Source organism: Talpa occidentalis, unplaced genomic scaffold (assembly GCF_014898055.3).
Source record: "Talpa occidentalis isolate TD23 unplaced genomic scaffold, MPIMG_talOcc4v2.1 talOcc4.7, whole genome shotgun sequence".
Classification (NCBI taxonomy): domain Eukaryota; kingdom Metazoa; phylum Chordata; class Mammalia; order Eulipotyphla; family Talpidae; genus Talpa; species Talpa occidentalis.
Genome location: NW_023605083.1, coordinates 126,766,923 through 126,778,952, shown reverse-complemented (window position 1 = coordinate 126,778,952; position 12,030 = coordinate 126,766,923). Strand labels below are relative to the sequence as shown.

The window sequence follows — 12,030 nt, the reverse complement described above, 5'->3', positions numbered from 1 at the left end:
GAGGGGACCAGGGCGAGTTCCCGAGGAGGGGAGGGGAGCGGGGGCGGGTAAGGGGAGCGGGGGCGGGGAGGGAGGCAGGGAAGAGGCGGCGGAGGAGACGCCTCCCGGCGCCCGCCCCGCTCCCACATTCAGGCCGGCCCCTCCCCGGGCCGCCGCCTTCCCCTGGGCTTTCCCCGGCGGCTCCCGCGGCGCCCGCGTCCTCCCGACTCCGCGCCGCGCGCCCCCGCCCGCGCGCCCCCGCCCGCGCGCCCCCGCCCGCGCGCCCCCGCCCGCGCGCCCCCGCCCGCGCGCCCCCGCCCGCGCGCCCCCGCCCGCGCGCCCCCGCCGCGCCTCGCTGTCGGGGCATGCGCGGTGGGCGGCGCCGCTTCGGGCCGCCTCTGCCGCGCGAGTAGGAAGCGCGAGCGCCGGCGCCGCTGTCAGAGCCCGGGCGGCAGCAGCGGCTCCGGCTCCGGCTCCCGCGCGACTCCGCCCGCCGCGCCCCGGCCCGCCCGCCCCGGCCCCGGCCCGCGCCCCGGCCCGGCCCGCACGGCGGGACCATGGCCGACGTGTTCCCGGCCAACGACTCCGCGGCGCCCCAGGACGTGGCCAACCGCTTCGCCCGCAAAGGGGCGCTGAGGCAGAAGAACGTGCACGAGGTGAAGAACCACAAATTCATCGCGCGCTTCTTCAAGCAGCCCACCTTCTGCAGCCACTGCACCGACTTCATCTGGTAGGTGCGCGGGCCCGCGGCGGCCCCGCCCCCGCCCCCGCCCCCGCCCGGGACCCCGCCCGGGACCCCGGCCCCCCACCCCGGGCGCGCCCCTCCCGGGCTGACTCACCGCGAACTTGGGGAGCGGCGGGCGCGGAGCTCCAGTGACAGCCGCGGCGGGCTGGGCGGGCGCCGCGCACACCCCCTGCCGGGGGAGGCGCCCCCACCCCGGGCGCGCTGGCGGCGGACCCGGCTGGCGGGGTGCGAGCCCGGGGCATGGCAGAAAGGGGGATCGGGGGGCCGTCTCCCGAGAAAGACGCCCGGAGGCGCGGGGCGCGGGGCGCGCGGCGCGGTCCAAGTTGCCGCGCGCGGGGCCGGGCGCTCTCGGGGGGCCGGGCGGGCGCGTCCCGTCGGGCTGGGGCGCGGCCGGGCCCCGGGGCCCCCCGCCTGCTGCAGCTGCAGCTGCCGGGCACCCGGACACTGACTTTTCTGGGGGAGCCCGGAGAGTGGCGAGGCTGCAAACTGTTGCAAGCTCGCGGTGGGGGAGGGGAGTTCAGGCAGCAGCAAATGGCAGCAGGGCAGAGAGTCATTTAAAATAACCCTGTCGAGTTAGATTAGACCCGTCACCCCGCGGGCGAGGACAGAGGCCTCAGTTAAGAAACGCTGTAAGGGCTGGAGGTGCCAGAGCGCAGGTGCCGTCCAGTGGAGCAGGTGCTGTCAACCAGGCAGGGGTTTGGGGGGACTGGATCGATGGATGAACTTCATGGGCTCCCTGAACCCTGTAAAACGGAGTAAAGTTGATTTTTGACAGATCTCTGGCTGTGGCGGACGGTCCGTAAAGTCCAGGAGCGCCCCTCCCCGCACCCCAAGAAAAGTTTAGCAGATGGGAGCTGAGGGACCGCCAGGTGTCCCTCTCTCGCGCGCGCCGGGGCTTCCAGGAGCAATCGTGGCTCGTCCGGACATCTTGCCACTTTCACCTCTTGCTGTGCAGTAGGCAGCTAAGTCAGCTGTGGGAGGGCTCCCCGGTTCAGCCTCTCCTGGACCTGGTGACAGTGCCCCAGAGCCAGCCCTGCCCCAGCGGGCTGTTTGCCACCGTGTGGCTTGTTGGGCACTTGGGGGGAAGGTATGGCAGGCGGTCTGGATCCACCACACCTGGGGAAAATCATGAGGGCCAATCCCAGGAGGAACTAATAAAGGGTTTAATTTTTCCTTTATGGATGGCTCTCCGAAGCCACCCCATCTGGGGAAATCCTCTTTACGGGCAAATCCCACAAGGTGCTAATAAGGTGCTTTCTTTTCCCTTTGCTGATGGCTCTATAGGAATGCATCACACCCGGGAAAAGTCATCCCTAAGGGCAAGTGCCTCAAAAGTGCTAATAAGGTGCTTAATTTTTCCTTTTTAGAAATCACTGGCAAGGACGCTTAAGAAAAGCACAGCCACCTCGGTGAATTGATTCCCGCCCAGGTAGTCAGCAGGCAAAGCAGTTGTACTCAAAGGAGTGGGTAACTGTAGATGAGGCCATTTAAAATAAGTTCTTGGAGCATCAGGCCAAAGAGGGTACGGCATTTAGTTAAGGTGAGGTCTCAGCCTCCCGTGTTAACTGTGAGAGTCTATGAAAAGGGAGCAGACTTGCTGATTACTTTTGCAGGAAGACGGTAAGTTAGAAAAGGGACTTTCCACTGTCAGTTGCCCTGAAGGATCAGGCCCTGGTGAGCTGATCAGGCCCAGGCGGTCACCAGGTGTAACGTGAGGTGGAAAATGCTGTCTCTTCTTCTTGCTCCCTGAGCGATCCCTGAAACACTTCTCCATTTAATTGTATAACAGCCACTTGGAAGTGCCAAGGAAGCCTTCAACCAGGATGGTTTAGGCGTGGTTTTAATTTTTCAGTTTGATTTAATTTTTCAGTTTGATTTCCTCTGGGGTCTTGACTTCCAGGTGTGACTTAAATACGAAAGCACTGATCATGCAAAACAATGTCTGGGTGTACATGTATTTTTGGGGGTGGGTGGGTGGGAGCAACTGAGTTACATGAGGTGCTTTGCTTTGTAAATTAAAATGCTATGTAAAGGACTAATAACCTTCTGAGAATTTTAATGCAGTTTATCCTAGTGGAACAGTGTTGCAATTTAATGTCCACTTCAGGGTTCAAGGCTCAGAGTAAATTCTCTATTTTACAAGAATAAAATAGCCTGTGTATGTGCTTTGAATGCTCTTGGTTCTCAGTAAAAATTAGGTCATGATAATCTCAAATGCAAACAATGAGAATGACACTTTGTAAAATCTGGTTCCTTTAAGCCAAAATTGAACGATGAGTGGTGCTGTTTGGCAATTTCTAGACACATTTTAAATAAATTCATAACAAATGAAGCTCCTTTTTAGTTCTCTTTAGGGAGAAAACATTTTCACTCAGTCTCGGGGTTGCTCTATAACATTTAGGGACCAAATTAAGCCACTTTTTACTTTACCCTAAGATCCTTCTTGTTATGTGAATATTATAACCAACAGTTTCACAGATACACTCTTGTTCTTACAATTTAAGCATCAATATCCGGAGTCATAAAACATTGGAAAGAACCCTGATACACTGAAATAGTTTAGTAAACCTTTGGAGGCCAGATTTTTCAAAATGGAATTTGGTGTCTCTGCTTAGCTGTTTTGGGGGTGTTTTCCCTATCTAAGCATTGGGGTTCGTGTATAAACCTTACCTCTGTAGAATACTTTGTTACCTAACTGGCTGCAGATATATCCAGCACAAAATATGTTACGATATTTTGTTTTTGTTTGTTTTTCAGGGGGTTTGGGAAACAAGGCTTCCAGTGCCAAGGTAAGCTGCCACCTTGGATTTTATTTCCAAGTACAACAAGAAATGAGCATTCCAAACAGAAACAGTATTTCCAGTCATCTTTGTGATCCAAAAAATTTAGATAATATTTCTGAATCAGGCCTGCAAATTTGGGTCTAAAAAAAAAAAATCAGATGGTATTGCCTAGTAATCTGCATCTAGAACTGCCTTTTTCTCATTAGGAAAAAAAGACTTGCCTGTAATTTTATTTTTTGCCAAGAACATTCTTGTCAGAAACTGCTGTCTTTGTGTGGGTGTTCGGGGTGGGGAGGGGGTGGAATGGAATCACTTTGTATTCGCGTGGCTTTTCTTGTTCTTCCTCTGGTTTTGTTCATCTCTTACCTGTGCATTGGGTTGGACTCATTGTAACTAATTTTAGGCCATGCATCATTCTCGTAATTTTTTTTTTTTTTTGATTACAGATTGTCATCCAGAACAAGGCATGCACATTTCAATGTTATGTAGATGACTTGATAATGACTGGGTATTGTAGTAAGAGGCACATTTCTTCCTTCAACTTAAATATGCGACAACATCTGATACTATCCAGTGCCTCCAGATAGAAATCCATTAGTTTCCTTCTCTGATCTGCCCTTGCGCTTCACACACATCAAACAGCTAACCTTTTTACTGTTTGTTGAAACGTTTTGAAAAACACTTCTTAGCTTCTGAAGGCATCTTGGGTTCGCGAGCTCACCTTCTGGCACTTCTGCTCTGTCTATATTATGTTTGTTTAGTTCTGGTTACATTTCCCATCTGGGCATAGGTTTATTATTAGGGCAAGTGGAAAGTACATTCTATCCTGGAAGATATTATCCTAACACTGTTTAATATTAGGCGCTTTACTCGAGAGAGACAGTGTATGTACTTTTTATAACTTCAAAATTGTGCTAGTAAGTTGGTTACCTTTGAAAACATTCTTCAACTTGTTCCTTAGATCCATTTTCTCAATGTATTTTTAGGTGGAGGTGTCTTGGTGTCCTTCTATGTCCATAATTATTCATTAATACTCTACCTTTTTCAGAGGGCATTAGAAACTCTCTATTTAATAAATTTTGAGGGCTATATTTTGTTATCAAAGTCTTTTTCCTTAAACAACAAAAAAAGTTGTGTTGTACCAGTCTCTTCATAAGAGATGAAAGGAGGTATATAGGCCTCAGTTCTCCAAGCTGTGGACCAGAACTTTATCAGCAAAGTTTGGACCCCTGCTTGAACTCGATTTTAGGAAGCTGAAAGCTGTAAACTTGGGATTCTGGGTGAGCCTGATTCATGTCTACTATTTTTTATAATGTTTGGGTGGGCATCTATGGAAAATTATAAGAGAAATAGTTACTAAATTTTCTAAGTACTTTTCCAGGAGAAAGTGGGTCTGTTACTTTAAAAACTGCCATTTTCTGCATAAAGAGTATTCAGAGTAAAGTCCCTTTTAGACCTGCTCATCTGGTAGATCTTGTTGGTGAAATCAGGAGCTATAGATTCAGAGTAGGCGTGTTCTTAAGCAACAAGGGGTGGTCTGCCTCGGTTCCCCCAGAGCATCTATCTCTTGACTTTTTAGAGGATTAGCAGATTCATAGCTATACGTCAGCAGTCAGCATAACTTCCTTTTAGCTAAGTTATAAAGGTGATATAAAAATTGGAAAACACTACATAGAGTAAAATTACATACTTCTTCTGTCCTCCAGGATAACAAGACATCTGTGCATTCGTTCACATGTATTTTGATTTTAAAAATTGACCTATTTTTTAAAAATGCTTTCTGCCACTTATTTTCACTCAACTTGAGTGTAGTGGTAGTGGCCAAACATCAGTTCTACCTTCTTCTACTTAGTGTTTGCGTGTGTGAAGAGAGCGAATTTGCCCACACTCTATTGCTGGGTATTTTAATTGCTTCTAAGTTCTTATTAGTACAGATATTGCTGTCGATGATATACTTGGGCACAAGAATAGCTATTTCTACAATAGTTCCCTGGAAGAATGTCTATATGCACTTAAAATTTTAATGAGTACAGATAAGTTGCTCCCCAAAAGGTTTCCATTTACATTTTCAGTATTAACATGAGAGTACCCCTTACCTTTACCTCTTACTGCTTTGGAATAATAAAAATTCTTTACATTTTTGTGTTGGTAGGTGAAAAGGGCCCTCTTTTTCAATCTCTACTTCCTGAACAGTTGTTTTAGCTGTTGGTATTCTGTGAATCGCCTTACCTTACCTAATATTTGAGGTTCAGGATTTACAAACCAGAAATGAGAGCAGCGATTATGTGCTTTATGTCCTACCCTTGACACTGGTGATTAAACCTCAGACCTCTTTAAATGAGTTTCCCTCCTGCATTGACAAATTCTCATTTACAGAAACCACTTCAAATAGAAGTCTTTCTGGAACGTGCTATCAGTTAGTTACTTTGTGTTTAGCATGCTGAGTAGGCCATGCTAATTCATCGCATCTTCCTGTTGTAACTTAAGAAGGATGTGTCAGCTCAAGACCCTGCTTGTTAATCCATAAATGGTTAATCCATGGTTGCCTGTTTTGCCATACTCCTGGCAATTAGTTGAACACCTGACTGTGTTAGGATATATTCTTTTAATGTTTCCCAGTTTTCTGTTGGTTTTGCTAGAGTCCTATTCTCATTCTGGAGAAGAACCGATTCTCCTCCTGGCTCTTGATGAACCACCCACTGGCCATGGCAGTTACAGACGGCCCTTCTGTAGTCCTCATCCAGGGGTTCTGTCCCCTAGTGGAGACGGCATATTCTAGCTCTTACCTGTAGTGAGTTGTCTTGGTCAGTGGCTGAAGTGTCTGTAGATAAGCATCCTTTCTGACGCGAGAGGTGTGTCTGCCCCGGGTGAGTCTCCTGTTCACAGAGTAACACAGCCTTAACCCTAACCTTATATGGTAAATGTAAAGTAAGAACCGAAAGACCAAAGAGATACTGAGTTTTAGTCCCTGATGTACTGGGTTTGTCATCTCGGCCACTTAGGAAGCATTACACTTAGCAAGCATGTGAAGTTATCTCCTACTTCTTCCCTTCTTCAAGATTTAACAGAAATGGAAGCAGGAAACGTTCCTGACAGGTCACAGGGCATTCTCACTCCCACTTAGTGGGCCTTTGTGGACAGGCTGCCGCTCTCAGGTACAGTACAGGTGTACAGCACTGAGAACTGACGCTACCAGAGCAGGTAGCCTAAGAGGACCCTGCAGTGAGAACAGGAAGCCACGGGCCTCACACTGAGGATGGGAGAGAAGGCCGTAGCCTGGGTCTGGAAGTCGGGTACCACTTTCCTAAGGTTCTGGAGCTGAACACAGCTTGTGCCTTTGTTGCTCTGAAAAGACCTGCAAACAGACAGGCCTTTGATGTTTAATGTTCTCTGCGCTTGACCCCCCGAGTGCTTAGGGAGGACAGCCCAGAGCGGGTCCTGGCCCATCTTTTTTTTCCCCAGAGAAAGTTAAGGGAGGAAGGAAAGCAGGCTTGTCTGGCCAGGTCATTAATGAAGTTGTGATCTGCACCTGTCACCAGTTGGTTTGTCCTGCTTCCAAATGCCATCACGAACATGTAAAACAGAATGAGCGAGCTTCTCAGGTGTTCTGGCCACGCGTAGCACTGCTGGGAGAGGGAATCAGCCTTGCCCACGTCCCCTCCTCACAGCCAGACCCTCACAGACGTCTGCAGTGACTGTGACAGGGACAGTTTCTTATTCACAGGCCGGCTTCTTCTGTCGTCTGTGTCTGTAGCTGTGTTTTCTGTCCTTGTTGAAGGTCACAAATTAGAATGTACTACTCACCTGGGCTCTCTGACGAAGCTCCCCTAAAAGGTAGCATCAGAATTAATCCCCACCAGTAGCCGCCACCAACAGGAGACGGTTGGCACAGAAGGAGCAGCACTGGGTGTTTGAGAGGCCTCAGGGGATTTGGTCACTGACAGGCTTCAGGCAGGGATCCTGAGCCAGCTCCCTGCTGAGTATACACCACGCGCTGGTTTTGTGTTAAGGCAAAGCTGAAGCTCTGGTTTTGTGTTAAGGCAAAAACTGGGCTCCCTCCCCTTGGGTTGATGACGCCCCATTTGGAAGGCCTGTTTCAGGTAGTTGCTCCCGTCAGCAACCCTGCGCAGGATGGCATTTGTGTTCATCCTGTGAGAATGAGAGTTAATGTTTGAGGGGAGAAGATGGCTGTCTGACCTAAGGACTCCTGGAAAATTAGGCCAATTTGCAGGAGGGTGGCCTCTACCAGAAAGAGAGTCATCGGGACAGCCTCTCCAGGGGAGGATGAGTAGTTATTCTTGCCAGAGGTCACAGGACCACCCTCAAGGACGTCCTGTGTCAGGACGGGACAGGGCTCAGTTCTGGTGGGCCTGGATCGCGAGGTGGGGTTTCTCTGACGTATTGATATTTCTTGAACCAGATGAGCCACGACTAAACTTGGGAACTGGCCGCTCGTTTTTCAGAGTTGACCCCAGGACTTCCAGTCATTCTTTGTCTCCAAAACAGAGGTCACTTCTTGGTACCCCACTTCTCATTGGTTAGCCACCCCCAATTAGAAGCCATGTTAATTGTAGATGAACTGATGGAGTTGCTAAGAAAGTTCCAAAAGAGCCCGTGGAAGAGCGATATATTTGGAAACTCTGGAGGTTTTCCACGATGGTCACATGAAAGCATTGTTCCAGTCTCAAACGTGAAATGAATGCCTTAAAAACAATAGAAAAGGGTAGTTATTGAAGAGCTTTGCTCTTCAATCCTTTTCTCCATAAAATGCATTAATCCTTGTTAGAAGGTAAGGTCACATGGACAAAACTAGTGCTGGTTATTCCCGCTTGGTGGTTTATCCTTGTTATGAGTGATTTCCGTTTAATTTTTCCAAATCACCACTGACTCGCTAAGTTCGTTCAGTGAAAGTTGTTGTGTTCACACACAGCTCTGCAGGAGCAGAGGGTACAGTGTAGGGAGCAGTCTGCTCATCCCACAAGACAGCAGAAACCTAGTCAGTATTTTTTTTTTTGCAGATGGGTCTGATGTTTGTTTTTTTAACTTTATGATCAAATGATGTGCAACCCTCTAAGTATTTGTCGCCTGGTGTTGTGATTCAAATAGAAGCTTTTTAGCCACATTAGCTCTTAGCTTGTCCACTTGTTTTCCTTTTCCCAGAGTACATTTGATCTTTCAGCAACCTGGGTTTGAACTGCTTGGGTCCACTTAGTTGTGGTCACAGAGGTCACAGGGCCGCAGGACCATCCTCAAGGGCGTCCTGTGTCAGGACAGGACAGGGCTCAGTTCTGGTGGGCCTGGATCACAAGGTGGGTTTTCTCTGGGTTTCCTCTTTTATTTTTATTTGAAGGTTGTGCCTTCATGGATTCAACCAGCTGTGGACGTGGAACCCGCTGCTAGGAAAGGCCAGCTAGAAGTTCTACTCAGAATTTTGACCGTGTGAATGTAGACGGCCCTAAACCCCACCTTCTCAGGGTCACTGTATTGTTTTCTAAGTACCATTAAGTGCAGAGCTTCCCTAGCAGGTTGAAATCCAGCTCCTGGCAGGATGTTTTGTCTCTTAAATTCCCTGCCTGGCTTTTTCAGACTCAGTTTTTCTTCCCATGCTCCAGTCATTCTGAAAGAGTTTCCCAGAAAGTGGTTTGTCTTCAGTTCTTTCTCCAGCCCTATCTCTCCCAGACGGTTCCTGTTTCACCTGTGAGTCTTAGCCTGAAGTTTCTCGCAGGCCATTTCCATTCTCCTTGCCGTTCAGCGTGTGCGCCTGGCCCTCGGTCCCACACACATACCCGTATCTGTTTGCTCGGCCAGCCTTGAGAACAAGGACAGAGTCTTAGTTCTGTGTCTCCACTGTTGAATGTCATGCCTGTGGCTCAGTAGGCACTATGTAAATATTTTCTGGGTGTATGGTTATATAAACACTGGAAGAAATAGGATATGAAAGGCTAGAAACAGGAGGATTAGTGACTTCTGCCTGCCTACCATATATTTTCACTTAGTTTATAATTCAACTAGGCTAGATCCTTAGATGGCTTAAAAAGCACTTTCTTAAGCTAAGCACTCAAAATATGGGAGCAGGAAATTCTAATTCATATCTACAATAAATTCTATGTAATACTAAACCTAATAAATAAGTACAGTAGGAATAAACCACTTAATGTGCCTTCTATCTTTAGAAAAGTATCCAGGCATCAGAAATGAATTTTGTTGCCATAAATAAATCAAGAACTTATTTATGGGCCACAGCAAGAGCAGGGAAACGCCTTGGGTATAGGGTGCAAAATTAAAGCCAGCTCTTAGCACACGTGCTTGGTATTGTCATTTAAAGGTTTAATTTTACTGTGAGATCGCTAATGGCTGAAGTCAGATTGTCATGTTCCAGAGGGAGTCGCAGTTCAACTTCAACGATTGTGGTATTTTTAAACTTCTTGCACCTGAAAGTTTCTTGTGCCTTGATATATAAGATGAAACAAGTAAGTGGCAATACAAGTGGTAGAGCAGAATGGCTATAACTAAATTACAATTGCTTTCAAGATTTTACTCCATTGAAAGGAAAGCAAAGCTCATGTTTGATGCTGCAAACTAATGTTAGTTGCTGCTAGGCATTTAGGGTGTATTCACATTTTATTTACTTTGATTCCAGAAACACCCCATTCAAAATAGGCCACTGTGCCCATTTTGGAATCCAGAGTACCAAGGCACATCCCAGGCTGCTGGGGTGGAGCATGGGTTCAGATTTGGACAGTTCTGCAGAAAACACTTTTCAGAGCCAAATGGAAACTTGTTGGTTCTTACAAAGCCTGGATTTATATTAGGAAAGAATGATGCCTTTAAGGGAAATACTCAAACACTTCTTGGTGACAGAAGGCTGTACTGTCCTCATCTGCTTGTCAGAATTTCCATGAGAAACCCTTTATTTCAGGTCTTGTTTGCTACCAAACCGAGAAACCACATATTAGACTAACCTGAGACATGAACATCTCAGTATTGGCACCATATTAACAGGCCAATCTAGTTGAAATCGCTGTAGTTGCATTAAAAAAAAAACCCTCTATTAAATTATACAAAGGGGAAAATGGTTTCTGGAAATAGATCTCTGTCAAGAATGGAATGAAGAATGATTTGATTGTCAGCATAAGATGAGAATTATTTAAAAGCAAGTTCACAAAGTAAGATGAACATGAAGGCCCAGCATCTTCAGTGCCTGTACTTGCTGTGCTTCCCCCCGAGATGCACAGTTTGGTATTTGGGGGCATAACGCCCTTTGTCTGGGTGATTCCAATAGGTAGTTAAGAAATGAGAGTAGAAATAGGGGACATGATGGTGTGTGATAAATAAGTTTAGATCTAAATTGGTCAAACTTGGATGGGAAGTGGGGTAGGAGAATACAGTTAACAGTTGAATTCTGAGAACAATATCCTACTTTACAAGTGATCTAACTCCTGTAAATGTCAGTTACCCTGTTCATTGAAACCATGCCTGACCCTTCTCTCGTATGCATGTGGTGGCCCATGTACTGTCGCGTGTGGTGCATGATGTAGAGATTTTCCTCTGCTAGAAGCACTACTATTAAAAACGGTCACCCAGATAGCACTGACTCTTAAACACTTTTTAAAAAATTTTTGCGTAGAAGAACTGGGGTGTAGACCGGAGTTGGAGGGTGAGAGGATTCACCAGAGGATTCACCAGTAGGGGAGCAGAACAGGCAGATTGACTGAAATACGCTGCTGAGGGGAGCAGCAGGCAAGACAGGAGAGGTCTGCTGTGCCATCTGGGTAGCTCCCTGGTCAGGGATCAAACTCAGGCTGTAGCAGTGAGCGCTGTAAGTGCTGAGATTTAACTCCTAGACCACCAGGGAGGCCCTTAAGCATGGTTCTAAGCACTCTGCATTTGGGTGGTTCTCACAATTCTGAAAAAGGCCCACTCTCTCTGTGATGGAGCTAGTATGAATCCCTGTTGTAGCCCTATTTTACTGAGGCATAGAAGTTTGGACACTTGCACAGGGTCACATGGTTTTAAGCTGGAGCAAGGATTCAAACCCAGGCAGGAGAGGTCCAGACTCACTGCTGTGAACCCACATGTTCTGCCTACCATAGTTCCTTCTGCTCTGTCAGACTTCATTTGCACCACTAATTTGCTGTGGAGGCGTGGAAGAATGAGATTGTCCAGCTCAGCAATAATATCATGCGCTCACTGTCTGTAGCAGGAGATGATGCCACATCCTGTGGAATGTCGGTAGGACTTCTGTGCTGGCTGTTGTGCCAGGCACTGCAGGGCATGGGGCAAAGCCTGGCCTGAGGGAGCTTGAGTCTAGCACAGAAGCCATACTTGAAAACAACTCATGGTCATTGAAGGCTGAATGAAGTAGTTGTGAAATGTGAAAAGGAGGGAGACTTTTCAGCTCCCTGGGAGGTGGCTTTTGATGCAACTTTGTAGGCTGCGTAGAACCTTTGCTTGGAAACATGAGGGAAGATGTTTTAAAGTGGAGAAGCAGCATGAGCCAAAGGACAGGAATGAAAGTCACTG

General features: G+C 47.7%; 1 protein-coding gene across 1 annotated transcript in view; it reads left to right on the top strand.

The window, feature by feature from the left end:
- The first annotated feature begins 516 nt into the window (after positions 1–516).
- Positions 517–12,030, top strand: part of PRKCA (protein kinase C alpha) — a 339,371-nt gene continuing 327,857 nt past the window's right edge. Inside the window, exons 1-2 of the mRNA XM_037493515.2 lie at positions 517–709; positions 3,482–3,513. Of these exons, the coding sequence (XP_037349412.2) occupies positions 537–709; positions 3,482–3,513 (205 nt within the window). The 5' untranslated portion in view covers positions 517–536. The remainder of the gene's footprint in view (positions 710–3,481; positions 3,514–12,030) is intronic.